Source organism: Dipteris shenzhenensis, chromosome 11 (assembly GCF_047967505.1).
Source record: "Dipteris shenzhenensis isolate YYH24624 ecotype China chromosome 11, Dip_SZ_1.0, whole genome shotgun sequence".
NCBI classification, from domain to species: Eukaryota; Viridiplantae; Streptophyta; class Polypodiopsida; order Gleicheniales; family Dipteridaceae; genus Dipteris; species Dipteris shenzhenensis.
The window spans coordinates 19,546,374-19,564,784 of NC_141606.1; the positions used below are offsets into that span (position 1 = coordinate 19,546,374).

The 18,411-nt window shown below is 47.4% G+C and overlaps 1 protein-coding gene across 2 annotated transcripts in view; it reads right to left on the reverse strand.

Moving 5' to 3' along the window:
- Positions 1-1,664: 1,664 nt before the first annotated feature.
- The window catches only part of TRN1 (transportin 1), an 87,358-nt gene continuing 70,611 nt past the window's right edge, over positions 1,665-18,411 (reverse strand). For both annotated transcript variants that reach the window (XM_087381030.1, XM_087381029.1), the window contains exons 26-29: positions 3,571-3,622; positions 3,378-3,446; positions 3,165-3,224; positions 1,665-3,004 (exon numbers count right to left, since the gene is read on the reverse strand). In XM_087381030.1, coding sequence (XP_087237156.1) covers positions 2,921-3,004; positions 3,165-3,224; positions 3,378-3,446; positions 3,571-3,622 — 265 coding nt within the window. In that variant the 3' untranslated portion in view covers positions 1,665-2,920. The remainder of the gene's footprint in view (positions 3,005-3,164; positions 3,225-3,377; positions 3,447-3,570; positions 3,623-18,411) is intronic.

The window sequence follows — 18,411 nt, forward strand, 5'->3', positions numbered from 1 at the left end:
CGTTTATTAAATGCATGTAAAATGAGGATCTCTTGCCGAAATGGCCGCGTCCTCACTCATATTTAATTGCCTATCTCCTCTTTCACCTCATTTCTCTTCTCTCTTCTCGCTCATATACCTTTTCCCATATTCATCCACCTTTACTTGCACTTTTCTCTAACCTTTAGTTTCCCTTTTACAAGTTATTAAAAGATACATTACATTTTCTCTAAATGGGGACTTAGTCATTGTGCCACCTTGTTGAAAGCAAGACCATAGTGGTGACTTCAACATAGATACCTCTCAAAAAACACCACAAACAATAAATCTACAAACCATGCTAGACTACTTTTTCTTTAACTTACTCATTGGCATAATGGAGAGACCATTTCATTGCATACATTTACGCATAATGCACACAAACACCTGCAATAACATTCCAAAAGGCAAGGCCTTGTTGGGATTCCCACCTTTTTTTCTTAAAAGAAAGAATGACAATCATAGTTAAAGCCTTTTATTTTGTTTTCAAATAAGGTGGACTAAATAAATGTGCCCACAATAAGGACTCACCTCTGTTCATAATGTTAAAGGACGACATACATCAATTATCAAAAATATAAAAATTTCACCCTTTGCTGACATTGGATTTATGAATATTTCAAGATAATTCAAGGACACATGCATTTGGTAGTTGCCATAAGATGAGTGTAATGTCCAATGATGCTCTAGTATGTATCATAAACTATGATGGCATGTGACATCACAACAAATAGGGTCGTTGCACATGCCTACATTTTAGTTCAAAGATAAGCTTACTCTAAACACTAACGCTTTGAGCATGCAGGCTGAGCTTAGTTTTTAGATCACCAAAATTTCCTGTTGATAGTTTTGAAAAGATGTAATGGGTAAACCAATCTATTGGACATGACCTTGCGACAGCAAGTACACCTTCATGTCACCGTAATGACTTGACACTGTGTACTACTGGAAGAGTTAAGCCTAAGCATGACATTTTAGGTTTGATGATCTTGAAATCTACAAAAAGATGCTTCTCATGAGGAATCTGTCCAAAATACCTGAGAGGAACATCTGTTCGAGAGTTTTCTTATGAACTTTTTCCAAGCTAGCACTTAGATTCGCCTGATTTTAAAAACATCAATGCTTTGATAGATTCTTTAAACTTACGGACTGTACAATCCTCAAGTGACAACAAGGGTAGTAAAAGCTTTTATAGTTTATCAAATTGCCACAGGAACCAACTCTGCTGTTGGAGTACTGTTAACATTTTACATCTCTTCAAGCACTATTCTCCAAAACCATCATACATGCACTAAACCAACTACCTTCCATAAGATTTGACACAAATCATTGCATCAGCATTTAAAAAGACTATTCAGTCTATGAATTGTCTTGCATTAAACTTCCTCTATGAAATTATGGAACATGGCAACCGTACATCAATTTGAGAACTCTTCTCTTCAGAAAAACTCTCATCAGCCTAGGATTTTTAAAAATGAAATATATAGACGCATGCAAATATTGAACGACATTGGTGGAAAACACATTAGACTTTAGTTAACACTTTCAATATCAATTAACTAGCTGTGAAGGTCCTGTGCACACTGCAAGTAAATGTGGCCATATCTTGAAACTTTATTTAGCATGCAATTATATATGAATGCTCAGATACTCAACAATACCTATCAAGCTAAAAATACAATCTGACCTGAATGCACATGTGCCCAGTGCAGTTTGTACACTTGTTAAAGGACTTGATGTCTATGGGAAATCCCAATCGGCATTTCCATGTTTAAGCTGCACATCTTCCAAAACTCAAGGACTTGAACAGCCCAAATTGCAAAATAAGTGAGAGCAACAGAAGATTGTACAAAATGTGCAATTACAAGGCTGAAGATCAACACTCCATAATATCTCTTCCATCAAAAATTTAAAAATTGGAGCTCGATAATTCTGCAACCAGCCTATCAATCAAAAAACGTAGAACTAAGAAATACAGGGCTTCTTGCCTAAACTACTCCCGCCTTTTTTTTCTAAACAGGCTTATTCTGTACTGTAATGCTTGCAGAGTTTCCTGCAGCATCTCAAAACAATCATTGCTCCCTACGAAGCACTTCTGCAGAAACATGACCCGTGCCATTGAATCATGTCAGTGAAATTTCACCCATTGTAGCCTTCACATTGGCAATACCTAGTCTACAAGTGTCTTGCAGCAAGAAAGCTTCTTCAAAATGCCTTCTGAATCTTGATAGCCATAGTCAATGCTGACTCTAAGGGCTACCTTGCAAACAATAGCAACAAGACAAACTTCCAAGTCATCAAAATGGAGCCAGCTTCAGCTGACGTTCAGGTCCCACATACTTCACGATTGCCAACTGTCCCAACTTTGTATGACGAAGGTCTCCCGAGGATCAAAAGTGTATCACCCACAATCTGAGACCTTTCAAGCACTGGCATTGACAGTAGACATGATGTGGGCGCGAACAGAAGTAAAAATAACAAGCCTGGCTAAAGAGTCCTGAGAGACGCAGTAGTATCACCCTCAAAAAGATGATTGTTCTTATCAATGCTGAGCCACTCCCTGCAACTAGTGCACTTGGTAAATTGAAAGGCCTCAACACAAACTCCACCTGTCACATAAGACTTCTCCTGTGCTCACACTAGTCTACACCCTCGAAATCATCTAGAAGGTTAATATCAACCTCCAGACGCTGTGCATGTCACTTTACCTTTGTATGTGCCTATTTTGAACTCCCATGCACTCCCACTGACCGAGACCTCATCATTAGCATAACAGGGCAACATTATATCCTTCATTTAGATGTGAAAAGCCCACACCTTTTGCAACTTGCACCTACGCAATACTATATGCAGGTATGGATGACCATTATCTGACGCTACAAAAAACTTCGCTGTTAAGCTATCAGATCCCATACTTCTTCGACAGCTTCTCCTTTAACGCTGGATCCAATGCTGACATATACTGTTCCCATGTACCACCAAGCATCTGAAAGGAGACAACCATGACAAGATGTATCAAACATGCCATGGCATGCAAAACAACAAATGTCACACACAATGAAAGTTCAAAATCACAATGTAAAATTTTCAACGTAACATATGCGTTTCTCAACCCCTGAAATAGCCTATATGACCTTGTCAAATACCTGCTTATACCCATACAGAACTTGGCATATCTCATTCTGCAAATCCGCACTGCGAATTTCCTGCAAAATATTGATGAAAATAAGTATACTGGAGTACCTTTTGTTGACTTCTGATGCAAGTCCACATGAAGTCACCATGCATAGCACCAAATGTGCGATAAAGTTGAAGTGTAGTAAGCCTTAATCACAAGGCACAAACTAAGAGAATCTTACATGCCAGCTTCCAATAGCTTCACACATGAGAACAAAAGAGCTAACAGCACCTCCAGGGTTCAATTTAACCTGCAAAACAACAACAGTTCAACACCAGACAGCTAAATTCTCTTCTATACTAAAACAGTTCCTGTATTGTATCTAGCACACCTTATGAAACAACTATAACTATGGAACTAGACAAAACGTTTACCATTGCACAAAGGCCCCGAAATGCATCCTCTTTTTCAATATCATCACGGATCCTGTCATAAAATTTTGTCATATGAGGCTACATCTGACTAAACACATGAATACTGAAAGAACCTCTCTCTCTCTCTCTCTCTCTCTCTCTCCCTCTCCTACACACACACACACACACACACATATTTTGGTGGAAATACACACACACCAGGTTTGAGTTGGTCTCTACGTGATTGAGATGCAGGAACACAGACAGACAGACAACTGAGACAGATCAGACAGCACGAGGTGACAGTGCCACAGGAGCTAAAGACGAATTAAGCACAGCAACATGTCACATATTTCTAGACATTTGAGTCAGCCCCAGTGCATAGCAGAGTGTAGGAGGAGCTAGCTGATATGAGGGCAGAGTGAATCAGCGGGAAGAGATCATAGTTGCACGAAACGCCATTTCGTGCAGCCAAAACGGAAACAGAAACAACCGTTTCCGAAATGGCGAAACGGTGTTTCTGGTTGCCCTTTTTTTTTTTTTGGGGGGGGGGGGGGGCGCTCTTTTCTAAAACACCCTCCAACCTCTCCATTCTACTCTACCCTCTCCACTCTCCTACTCTAGCCTCTCCAATACCTTACCCTCTCCACCTCCTACTCTGGCCTCTCCACTCTCCTACCCTCTCCACTCTCCTACTCTAGCAACTCCTCTCTCCTACCCTAGCGTCTCCATCCTCCTACTCCTCTCCTCATTCTGAGTCAAGTTTGTAAATGGTATGTCATTTACGGAAATATCCTCAAACCTGTTTCAATCCTTGAGAGGGTTTTGCGTAACTGATAGTCATTTCAGTTCTTATCGGTAGAAGGTCCAGGATGGGAGCTCCATGGTTGACCAAGACTCAAGGATTGTGCCCCCTACGGTACAGGTGGCAGGAGGTCAATGGATGATTAGGAACAGCTTGCTGTTCCGGAATGGAAAGATATGTGTGCCAGATGTTTCGGATCTTTGATCCAAGATTCTCTTGCAGTGTCAAGATGCTCCTAGTGCTAGACATCCAACCATACATCAGACTCTGTCTCTTGTGGAACATACCTTGTATTGGCCTAAGATGCGTGCATTTATTGAAAGCTATGTGTGTAGCTTGCCGGGTTTGTCAGGTTACTAAGGCGGAACGCCTTAGAAGCGCGGGTTTACTACAACCCTTGCAAATCCCAAGTAATAAATGGAAAAGTATTTCCATGGACTTTATTACGGGTTTGCCTAGAACGCACGAGGGTCATCATTCCATTTTGTTCATAGTCGACCGTCTAACAAAGAGGGCTAGATTCTTACCTACTAGATCAACCATATCAGCTATTCAGTTAGCTCATGAGTTTGTGGACCAATTGTTTAAGCTATATAATCGTGCCCAAGCCCCCTTGGGGCTTTTGCTGCCGTCGGGCCTCTGCCAGGCCAGACACCTAGACCGCGCCACCATCAGCCCTGCTGGACTGGTTCGACCTGCTACAGGCACCCTCCCACGAGCCACTATCTTGCACCAGGGCTCCCAGTCCCCCCGTGAGCTGCTACTGCCTGCTCCAGGAGCTCCAGGCCCCCCCTCGAGCTGTTGTACCTACACCAGGGCCTCTAGCGCCCCCGTGAGCTGCTACTGCATGAGCCAAGGCCTATAGGCATTCATGAATCTGTGCCAGGGCCTTTAAGTCCCCGTGAGATACATAGGGCTGTGTTAGCCCCCCCTCGACTCCCACCCACATGAGCCTCTTGCCTCTGAATATCTGCACAAAAAGGAAAGGGAAACGAAAAGATGAACGGTCACATTTGACAAGGGGCTGAAGGACCTGCCAACAGAAACAAAGGGGGGGAAATCAGATCAGCAAACATGGGTTTCAAGTGCAGAGATTCAAGGCTGCAAGAAGAAGCTAAGATATAAAAACAAAAAGCCAACATGAGGCTTTGTAGAAGACACATGGGGCAAACAAGCCCTAGATAATGCCATGGTAGCCCTCTCATCATCACAGACAGCTCACAAAGCCACAAATGAGGTATTGCTGTGCCTCAACAAAATATGCCTTGCATTAATTGAGAGGACCGACAGTTTGGAGGCCACCAATGTGGCTCTAAGAGCTGAGAAGGCTCATGCAGACAAGACACTCATGAATTCAAGAAGCAAGGAGGAAAAATACAGGAGGAATGGAGGAAAGAAAAGGCAAAGCGTGAGGAGTGGGAAAAAGAGAAAGAAGGGTGGGACACCGAGAGAACCAACCTCCAAGACAAGGTACACGCATTAGCGACTGAACTACAGCAAATGAGAGACACACAAGTGACCTCAGAAGGGGGCTGCAAAGCCATGGAGGAACTTAGAGCAGAAAATGCAACCCTCAAGAGAGAGATGGCTGCCATGCAGGCCACAATGAATGGCAAACATGCAGAAATTGCACAACAGATTACTAAAGGGAAAGAAGAGATGCTTGAATGGACAGCAGTGGTTTAAAAGGGAGCAGTAGCCCCTAAGAAGGAATTCATTTCTGTTAGATATCAATGCTCCACTCTCATGTAACTACGCGGGAACCAGCTAACTCTACTTGTAAGCCCCCCATATGAGGAGAAGGCATTTGAGTAGCTCAGTTATCCGGTAGGGGTCCTAGTTTGGACACCACATGGGGGCCATGTGTGGCCTGATGGCTGAACAGAGTTGGCACACTGCCAACTAGGCTACATGCAAGTGTGGGAAGGCATCCCATGACTGACCGCACTGAGGGTAGACAGAGCATTTCCCGGGGCAGCCCACTATCGGGTTGCAGAGCCCATTTGGAGTCCTAGATAATCCCGGATGGCTGTGGGCCGAACGAAAACCATAGGTCAGTTGCTCTATTTTACGCCACGGTTCTATGGTGTGGTCAGTGGCCTATTTTGGGACCGATCCCCAGTCGACCGTTTTTGGCGGACTAGGTCGGTCACCCAATTGGGTCCAACGGACTACAACTAGTGGCTATATAAGAGCAAGCCCGTTAAGCCCATTTCATCACTGGCTACAGCAACCCTGATTCCTTAGCATCCAGCCTCTGTCCTCTACTGTTTCCAGCTTGCTATCGAAGCTTCTTTCACAAGAGCGCACGGTTGGGAGGCAGCGCCATCTATTGTATCAGTTCTACAGTAATCAAATTTTTGATTCTCCATACTATCTATACTATCTGTTTTCTCTCTTGCGTATGAGATCCTGTTATCTATTGAGCACAGACATTGTATTGTTTTCTTACATGGTATCAGAGCCCGGACCCTAGCAAGAAGATTTAGTAGTGTGTGTCTGTTTGCGAGCAGATTGTGAAACATGGCCCAGCCCGCAAGACTGCGAATCCCACCGTTCGACGAAAGCGAAAAGTTGGATGGCTCTAACTATCCACTCTGGAAGTTCAAGATGAAGACCATCCTAAGCGCATACGAGCTTTGGGATACTGCTACTGGGATGGACCTGCACCAAGTGGGTGTACAAGACCAAGTACAAGTCCGACAGCACGTTGGATAAGTACAAGGCTCAACTCGTGGCAAAAGGATTCGGACAGGTACATGGTTTTAATTATCATGATACTTTTGCTCCCACAGCTCGACTAACCACAATTCGCAGTGTTTTGGCTTTAGCTACCCAGGGACGTTGACCCGTGTTTCAAATGGACTTAAAATCCGCCTTTTTGAATGGGAATCTCAAGGAGGAGGTATGCGTGGAACAACCACCAGGTTTTGTGATCCCTGATTCAGAAGGTAAAGTCTGTAAACTGAAGAAGGCACTGTATGGACTGGAACAGGCCCCACGAGCGTGGTACCAACGAATTGATGCCTACTTTCTGAAAAACGGGTTCAGGAGGAGCCCATGAGATGCAAATTTGTATATCTTCAGAGAAGGAGACATGTGTATGATCGTGGTCCTTTATGTGGACGACCTTGTCATAACAGGGAACCATGAAGAGATGATCTCGCAGACAAAGCATTTGCTAGGAAGAGAGTTTGAAATGACAGACCTCGAACTCATGCATTTCTGTTTGGGGATTGAAGTTTGGCAAGAGCCGAAATAGATCTTCATTTCACAGCTGAAGTATGCTGGAGAGATACTGAAGGCATTTGGCATGGCTGAGTGCAAGACAGTTGGTACCCCTATGGAGGTTGACGTAAAGCTCTCAAACGAGGATTCATCACCACTGGTGGATGAAGCGAAGTACACAAGGCTTGTGGGCAGCTTATATTACTTGTGCAACACACGGCCGGACATCAGCTTTGCGACTGGTGTACTAAGCAGGTTTCCCAATAAGCCCCGGGAGAGCCATTGGAGGGCAGGGATGCGGGTGCTGAAATACATCAAAGGCACACTTGATTATGGCATCACCTATACCAAGGGCTACATCTTGATCGGATTCTGTAACTCGGATTGGGCAGGAGACGTGGACAGCAGGAGATCAATGACAGGTTACTGTTTCTCACTTGGATCTGGAGCTGTGTCATGGGTCAGCAAGAAGCAACCCACAATTGCTCTTTCTTCTACCGAGGCTGAGTACAAATCAGCATGCTTTGCTTCTTGCGAGGCAGTGTGGTTGAGGAGGATTTTGGGGGACATGGGTGCAATGCAGAACAAGCCTACGCAGTTATCATGTGACAATCAGAGTTGCATGGCGATTGCAAAGAACCCTGTGTTCCACGCTCGCACAAAACACGTTGAGATTCAATATCACTTTGTACGTGAGCTCATCATGGATGGAGAGATCGACTTGGTGTAATGTCCGACTACAGAGAATGCTGCGGACATCTTCACGAAGGCTCTTGGAAGAGACTTGCTGAAGAGGCATCTTCATCGACTTGGCATTGGACCGAAAAAGTAAGTTCACTTGCGGGTGGACATTGAGGGGGGTGTTAGATATCAATGCTCCACTCTCCTGTAACTACGAGGGAACCAGCTAACTCTACTTGTAAGCCCCCCATATGAGGAGAAGGCATTTGAGTAGCTCGGTTATCCGGTAGGTCCTGGTTTGGACACCAGATGGGAGCCATGTGTGGCCTGATGGCTGGACGGAGTTGGCATACTGCCAACTAGGCTACATGCAAGTGCGGGAAGGCGTCCCATGACTGACCGCACTGAGGGTAGACAGAGCATTTCCCGGGGCAGCCCACTCTCGGGTGGCTGTGGGCCGAACGGAGACCGTAGGTTACTTGCTCTATTTTACGCCACGGTTCTATCGTGTGGTCGGTGGCCTATTTCGGGACCAACCCCCAGTCGACCATTTTAGGCGGACTCGGTCGGTCACCCAATTGGGTCCAACCGACTACGACTAGTGGCTATATGAAAGCAAGCCCGTGAAGCCCATTTCATCACTGGCTCGTAGCTACAGCAACCCTGCTTCCTTAGCATCCAGCCTCCGTCCTCTACTGTTTCCAGCTTGCCATCGAAGCTTCTTTCACAGGATCGCACGGTTGGGAGGCAGCGCCATCTATTGTATCAGTTCTACAGTAATCAAATTTTTTATTCTCCATACTATCTGTTTTCTCTCTTGCGTACGAGATCCTGTTATCAGTTGAGCACAGACATTGTATTGTTTTCTTACAATTTCTAAGGCTCTCGAGGAAGAGGAAAGAAGGGCCAGCAAAGCTCTGAATGTGTTGGTAAGAGGCTTGAAAGTAGGAGATACTCCAATGGCAGATGCCCAAGTTTTGTTCACCAAGATGGGCGTCAATTTCACATGTGAGACAGCTTGGAGGGTAGGCAAGGCGGAGACACCCACAAGACCTTTAGTGCGGAAACTCCGGACTGCCATGGATAGATCTACCCTCATGAGTATGAGAACAACTTTGAAAGGGGCAAAGATATACTTGGATGATGACCTCACTCTCCTACAGCAGGAACATAGGAGGGAGGGAATGGTATGAGTAATGGTAGCAAGAGAAGTAGGAAAGTGGGCAGCCTACAGAGATGGCAAAGTGATCATCAGAAAAAGATAAGATAGAGGGGACAAAGAGGATGGGGAATTATTACGGTGTCAAGCCCATGGGACATGTGTACACAGCAGACTGAAAATCGCAGTATGGAATTGTAATGGCACACTATGGTCTGACCTGGGAGGTGGGAGGTCTCTCGGAGACATACAGCAACAGAGATATGATCTTACATGAGAGCCTAGAGAGAGGGCAGCCCACAGCAACAGGATACACATGGGAGTCAGCTCACAGGAGGGAGTTGAGGAGAGATAGCGGAGTGCAAGGCTCCGGGGGGTGGCTTCCTTTTCAAGTCACACTTGCGACCAATCATATATGTGATCCGGAGAGAAGCATGCACGTTACATGTGGATACGCGTTCAGCTTCTAGATGCTCGACCCATCTTCATTGCAGTGTGTTACTTCCCTCCAGACACGTCATCCTATGCACGAGAGGTCAATACAGACGGACACAACCCATATGAGACGATTCAAGAGGACATCACGGAGTTGTCTAGACAAGGGGAGACACTCCTACTGGGGGATTTCAATGCACGGACAGCAAATAAGCAAGTTGGCCTGCTTGACTTCACCAATGACAAAGATCCATATATAGTCCCAGAGCTGGATGCAACTGAGCTCGGAATATTGAGGCACTTTGAGATGCCCCCACAAGTGACAGGATATGGATGACATCTGCTTGAGCTAGGGGCAATCCACGACCTGATCATTTATAATGGTCTTCAAAGATGGCCATCATCTGGAGGACTCACCTTCCCACATGGTGGTGAATCTAGTACGGTGGACCATCTACTAGGCCCACTAGATTTTGTCTCACGGAGACATGACTTTACCATACCCCCCCCCCCCCCTCCTCGAAGCTAATCATCATACTTGGCCTTCCATATCTCTGCCACTATGCCAGCCATAGGGAGAGCCCCCCCGCACCTGAACGCATCCAAATCCACTCCTTGACACAGTGTACATGAGTTACTTAGCCAGGGGGCTCCCAGCTCTACTTGGAGATGATGTAGACCTCACCGGTGCCTCCAACACTCTTGTCTGTGGTACACGACTCTGCTACCAAATCATTTCCCACGACCCGACCCATGCAGGTCCGAGATGGGAAGATGCCTCAAAACCCTTGGTTCCATGACGAGTGCAAAGAGGCAAGAGCCCACCTGATACAAAAGCGGGCTTTCAGTCACACCACCAAAGACACAGAGGATCTTTCGACAATTGACACGTCGTAAGAGGAGGGCCTTCCTCACACATAAGATGGACGAGATTGTCACTGTTCGAGAAGGAGACTCGACCACTAGATGGGGGTTTCTATCAGAGGGGAAGCCACCTATTCCCATCACCGATCCAGATGCGTGACACACGTATGCATGTCCAGATGCAAAAACCATCGGATATGTCCTCTATGCCTAGGCCCACAACTCGCCACTTGTTCACCACATAGGATGTACGGGCAGCACTTCGCAGATTACACAATCTGGAGAGCACAGGACCATGAGGGCATCCAGACCGAGCACTTTGCACATGGACAGGAGGTCCTACTAGCTCCGATCCCAACACAAATGCTTAATCGGGGTGTGTGCCACGGTTTCCCACCTGCTTTCAGCACTACCACTATTGTACCGATACACAAAGCCGAAGACCCTATGGAGACTGGGAACTACCGCACCCTCATGATCGGTCAGGGAACTACCGCATCCTCATGATCGGTCATACTCTGGCCAAGATTTATGGATCCGTTTTAGAGAGGGAGCTCAGCAACCACACAGAGGCTCGGGACAGCGGGCACTAGGGCGAGCAGGATTCCACAGACAATACTCTACCCTAGACCACATTTTCACTCCAGGGGCTATCATTGAGGAGGCAAGGTCCAGACACCAGAAGGACTACACATGCTTTGTAGACTTTCGGAGGGCATTTGACACTGTCCCACGGTCCCACATGATCAAGAGACTACAGGAGCTACAGATTCCAGAGACACTGATATGGGTGGTGGTGAGCCTGTATGAGTCAGTCAAAGGCAGAGTTCGCGCCCCAGGTGGTCTATCGGATTGGGTTGAGAGCACGATCGGAGAGAAGCAAGGCTACCTCCTCTCACCGACCCTTTTTGGGCTTTACATTAATGAGATCACTTCCTCTACTAGCCGATCTCATGACATAGATATTGCTATAAGTCAATGACATAGTCCTTATCTCATCCTCAGCAGAGGGGCTGCAAAGACACTTGGAGGCCCTAAAGATATTCTACATAGAGAGAGATCTGACAGTCAACCTTGGGAAGACCAAGGTTATGGTCTTCAACACCTCACATGCAGTGCTCCATCGACTCAAGTTCACTTATCGAGACGAGCCAATGGAGATAGTGCAGTCCTACACCTATTTAGGAGCAGTCTTCACAGGGCCCCTTTTCACTATGACTCACACTTTCACAGGATACGCTAGTGCGGCCGCTTGCCATGTATGCAGCACCCTTTTGGGGATGTGACCTACCGATAGCAAAGTGGAGGAGATATCAGCGGCTATAGGTGACTATGGAACCTAGAATAATTCGGAGCAAGCCCTCAGTCCCGCATGAGATAGTATATGCAGAGTTCACCACTACAGACCCATGCCATCTTCCAAACAGTGACATTCATTCACAGAGTCTGGGACTTACCCCAGTGGAGACTATCGAGGCTAGCTCTAGAGTCATCCACACAACTAGCTGAGAGCAGGGCGGACACATGGTATGCACGTATATCCACATGGTTTGCCAGACACAAGAATCAGATGGATAGCCTTCCTCACTTTCAGTATAGTATGGATGCACCCCCTGAGTCGATTTCACAAGATGAGATTAACCGTATCATACCATTAGACCTCATCCACCTCCACACATCCCGGGCTTGTAGATCAAGAGCTCCCCACCAAGACCCAGTTCTACTGCAACCATTTCTTGAGAGTCTCGGAGGAGAGATTCATCGTCAGACCCCAGTATCTCGATGACAAGGCAGTCTCACATGCACCATTGGGCAGATGCGGGTTTCATCCCATCAACTGAGGATTGAGACATGGAGAGCAACGCGTATACCCAGAGAGCACCGGTCTACATGTTATGCACACTAAGAGAGAGTGAGATAGAGGAGCACTTTCTCTGCGCCTACCCAACCTACTACGAGATTCGAGAGCGATACCACTGTCGTTATCAGGATGGGAGTGGGTTCGGTCAATTGTCACGATTGATCCACTTCCATGTGCATTGGGCTCTATCTACTTGAGATGCGCCGCCACAAGGAGACCTTGCTACGACAGATCAGGGAGCAGCAGGAGGGGACCAGACCACAGGATACAGAGGTTGACCAAACAAAGCGGTATGTCAGAGATTTCTATGCATTTGAGTCAGCTCCAAGACACAGTGGGGTGGAGGAGGAGGAGCTAGCTGATATGCGGGCGGTACGGATTACTGAGAGAGGACTCCAGAGGCTACCCGTGACATGAAGAGCGACCAGAGCATACTCGATTGAGGTCCAACCTATCACAACTATCCTCATAGGAGACCGCCCGAGACGAGGGGCACTCTAAACATAGCTCAACGGGTTCAGAGATCGAGGAGACCACGCCCTCCTCCGCCACCACCACATGAGACAGCCAGACAGACGCAACTCTGAGACATCTTCACCGCTCATAGACGAGCCACCACAGTGCCAGGTTTCGGATTCTGACATCATGTCCCAATCCCAACTCTCTTCCTACTTCAGGTAGCACATGATATGATATGATACCACATGTCTTGTATTTGATGTTGCTTGAGCTATTGAGCACTTTATTTCAGCATAGTAATCAGAAAGGGCCTTAGCGTGCCCTTTGCTCCAGCCCTTTGTGGCTTGTATTGGTTTATTCCCTCTTTGTATTTTTTGTTCTCTCTTGTTTGTTTTTTGAGGTCCCTCTCTCCTTCCTCCTCCCTCACCCTCCCTCTCCCCCCCCCCCCCCCGCTGCCCCCTCCCTCTCCCTCCCCGCTGCCCCCTACCTCTCCCTCCCCGCCCTCCCTCTCCCCCACCCGGAAGCCCCCCCGCCCCCCTCCTTCACCCCCGCCCCTCCCTCCCCCTCCCCGCCCCCCGCGGCACTTCTGCCGGACCAGCTGCGAGCATTTGGCACTCATAACATCAGATTCTGCATCAGTGATATTGCATAATTCTGTTCGATTGATTGCTCCCTCATACTCACTTCTGGGGTACTCACAAGCTGTCTCCCTAGAACCTTGGTAAGGCACTCCCGAAATTTTCAAGCATGCTTGACGGACCTTGCAAATGGTTTTGTAAGTACTTCGAAACGAAGCCATGAAATCCTCCAAGAGTCCCAAAGCCCCAACCTACGATATCAAATTGTGAATCGGAACAGTCATTACCCAATTGGAACTCCCCCCCCCCCCCCCTCCTTTCTCTCTCCAGAGCCTGGACCCTGAACACTATCACACCCATCCACAAAGCAGGAGATCCCATGGATCCAGGGAATTACAGGACCATCATGGTTGGACATGTTATGTCCAAGATCTATGCATCAGTGTTAGATGGTGAGGTCAGTGCTCGTGCAGAGGTACAGGGGCTTAGGGCATCCGGACAGGCCGGCTTCAGGACAGATCACTCGACTTACGATCACATTTTTACACTTAGAGGGATCATTGAGGAGGCCAGACACAGGAGACAAAGAGTATATTGTTGCTTTGTGGATTTCCGCAAGGCATTCGACACCGTTCCCCGTGCCCGACTCATCAGACGTCTGCAGGAGTTAGGCTATGACTCGGCGATTATCTGGGCAGTAGTAGCTCTCTATGAGCGAGTGACGGGGCAGGTCAGGATTGGCACCAGCTGGACCCCAGAGATCATGAGCACTATCGGAGTCAAACAAGGATGTCCCTTGTCACCGACTCTATTTGGCCTCTACATCGACGAGCTCGAGACCACCATCAGGACACTCGGAGGTGAAGGCTGCTCTCTTGCGGAGACTACCATCCAGATTCTCCTATACGCAGACGATGTAGTACTACTATCCTCTTCTGCTACTGGTCTTCAGCGACACTTGGATGGACTTCAGGTCTTCTGTGATACACATGACTTGAAGGTCAACCTTGGGAAAACCAAGGTGATGATCTTCAACACTTCCAGACCCGCTATGCACCGAGAGCAGTTCCTCTTCGCCGGCGACCCTGTTGAGATAGTTGACTCCTACACATACCTGGGCGTTACCTTCTCAGGCCCGATCTTCACGATGCGCCCGGCCATGCAGGCCAGGATCAGCCGGGGGTACGCCGCTCTTACCAGGCTGGAGCGATAGTGCTACCACTCCCACTTCCAGGACCCGCGGACCAAGTCTCTCCTTTTTTATTCTTTGGTCCGCCCAGCAGGCATGTATGGTAGCCCTTGGTGGGGAGTCGACCTTTCAGATACAGAGTGGGCTCGAGTTGAGCGCCTACAGATACTGATGTTTGCTCGGATGATCCGTAGCAAACCATCGGTACCACACCAGATCATTCTAGCAGAGTTCGGCGCCTCACCCCTACAGCTTGATGCGGCTTTTCAAGCTATCACCTACCTCCACAGAGTCAGGGATTTTGGCTCCTCCGCTGACGGTCGCCTCCGCCTACCTTGGTTGGCCCTATCCTCCTCTATGGCCTTATCCATTGATGGGGACCAGCGATGCTGGTATAGTCGTCTTTCCAGTTGGTTCACCCGGCTGGGCCTCGACTTAGACCGGTTGCCTCCTTTTCAGTACAGCCTCGACGCTCCACCATCTCCTCTCTCCCCCACTGACCAGGAGGTCAACCGGCTCATTCGGGCAGATCTGCTCCAGCTCCACACCTGGCGGACATGGTTTCTTCACTCCGAGCTTCCTGTGAAGCTCGACTTCTACCGCCGACACTGCCTCCAGATCTCACAGGAGGGCTTCATCACACCTCCGGGTTACACACAACTTCATCTACCACATGCGCTCCGGATCTCCCTCGGTCAGTTTAGGGTCTCGTCACACCGATTACGGATCGAGAGTGCACGCACAGAGGGTATCCCACGAGAGGACCGCCTTTGCCCACTTTGCGACTTGCAGGAGATCGAGTCGGAGGAGCACTTTGCTTTCAGAGGTCCTATCTATTATGCCATTCGAGGCCGATACCATTGCCTCTTCCGCAACGGATTCGGCTCCCTCCCACACATGCTGCAATTCCCGGATCAGCGATGCCTAGCCGCTTTCTTACATGAGATGACCCGCCACCGAGATACTTCTCTCCGAGCACGGCGACACGAGCAGCACACACAGCGTGAGGACACCCAGCGGCCTATCACTGACTTCTTTCAGTCACAGGATACCTCTTCTCAGTCTAGCCGATGACGCGGACGTGAGCGAGAGCCAGAGCCACGACAGCTACGTTAGCGGACAGACTCACACATCCAAGTCCATGACATCTCGTCTCTGCTCTCGGCCCGCCCCACTGGGGTTACCATTGCCCTCATCCACAGGGCCACCCGCCACCCCCGACGACCGATCTCGACTAGGCCGCGTGACGTCAGAGGCCAATCATCTATCGCAGGCTTTTTTCCGACTTCCCATTTGACGGCCCCTCTATGATTGGTCTCTGACGATCACCACCTGCACATGTATACTGTATCTCCCCCCTCTGCCCCATTTTTGGTGCCCCCTCCTTCTTCTTTGTATCATCTGAAGGTAGACACATATTTTTTGTATCAGGACTAGACACACAGTCCTTCATAACCTCTTTTTTGTAGAAATGGTTGGTTGGCCCGTTTTGAGACCACCACCGTTATGCTCATTGTATCAGTTATCTTTAGTCTCATAGACCTTCACGGTCTCCCGAAGACTTTAATAAACTTTCTTTCTTTCTTTCTCTCTCTCTCTCTCTCTCTCTCTCTCTCTCTCTCTCTCTCTCTGTGCCAGGCGAAATTCGCGTCACTGTTTTTCAGTCAGATTTCGGCTGTCCATAACTTTTTGCTCCCACTTATGTTCCCCAAAAGGCTCTAGGGTCCCATAGATATGAGATAGAGGCTTCGTTTGAGCCTAAGCTTGCTCCATTTGGAGCTCTATACGCGAAGTTGTGGGCAGTTCTCTGCCAGGCGTCACCAATTTCTTTCTACAATCTGGCATCTCCAGCCGTCAACAGGAAAATACTACGCAATGGGCATTCCTCTCACTCCACTCCCATTCTGAAAACCAGTCAAATGGGAAGCTCTGGAACAGTGCCAAAAAATGGTAAAGCAACAATGAATGCAGCCTCAACAAAGACAATGCAGTCTCTGAATGCAGCAGCAGTACCACAATCCCCAACAACAGAGGTAATTTCTTTGGCATTAGATGAAATTGCAGTCCGTCTCATTCCATCACAAGGAAGCATTTGGACATTTTTGGCTACTTTGCAAGCAACTATGGCCCAACAACAGCAGGAACTAAGCAACCTTGCTCTCAAGTGCCAAGAGCTTGAATACAAGAATGCAAACATTGAACAAAAGAATGCAAATCTTGAACAGACTGTGACTATGCAGCAAGCTAAAATAGATCAGCTACAACAGACACTGGAAGAATTCCAAGGGACACGATGCATGCAAGGATCTATCAAACAGCCCACTAGTTGGGCAGATGCAGTGAAAACTGGGAATACCACTGCCAGTGAAACTGTAATAGAGGTTTCTAAGAAGCATAGGCAAGCTGAGGGAGATATGGACGAAAAAGAAATTCTTGACAGAGAAAGAAGGGCACAGAACATTGTACTAAAGGGTATACCCGAGCAAAAAGACGAGTCACCACTGTCCTTGGCAAGGAAAGTAACAGATTTTTTTACTGAACATTTTGCGATGCAGGATGTAACAGTTTTTGGGGCACACAGAGTTGGAAAAAAAAAGGAAGACAAAGATTACCATCGGTTTATCATTTGCACGATGTTGGATGCTAGGAAAAGAGCAATCATCCTGGACAGCAGTAGGATATACCTAGGAGGGACCTCTTTTTTTGTCACTGAGGATAGGACACCTAAACAACAGGCAGAGAGACGCAAATTTTATGAAGCACGTACAAAGGAGCAAGAGGTAGAGGAAGCTAAGACTCTCTAGGGACACACAGCCCATGGGACCCAAACAATGCTTAAAATAATGTTCTGGAACTGTAGGGGTTTCCCATGGCATAAAGGCTCTGGTCTCAATGATGTGTTAGATGATGCAGAGAGAGTTTTTTTAGCAGAAACATGGGAAAGAGACGTGCAAAGATTACCAGCAGTTCAAGGATACATGGTACATTCACTATGGCAAACACGAGCAGGCACTCGTGGGCAAGGAGGGATTGCATGCATGTACAAGGAATGTTTACAAGACATTGTTAGTTTATGCAAGGATGATCCTTAAAAAAGATACATATGGATAAAGATAGAGATGAAGCCAATGCCATTATACATTGTGGGATGCTACATCCCACATCCGGAATCCCCATACTATCCACGATATGGTAAAGATGCCTCAGACCCATTTGGAGATCTATGCTCAGATGTGGCCTACTTCAGCTCCAAGGGACGAGTAATAATAATGGGAGACATGAATGCACGAATTGGAAATGCCCAAATTCAGTCATTGACAGGACATGAATACAATAAAGAGGAAGAGATTGAATAGACACTAGTTGGCATCGATGCTCTCAAGATAAGGAGACTAATGCACATGGGGAAACACTTATGAGTCTGATCAATGGCCTTCAAATGATTGTGTTAAATGGAACATCCTTATTTCAACGTACAAAGGTCCCGACCTGTTTCCCAGCTAGTGGAGGACAAAGTGTGGTGGACTATGTTCTAGTTTTCACAGATACAATACATCTAGTAGCATGTTACAAGATAAGCTCAAAAATGCCTGAATCAGATCA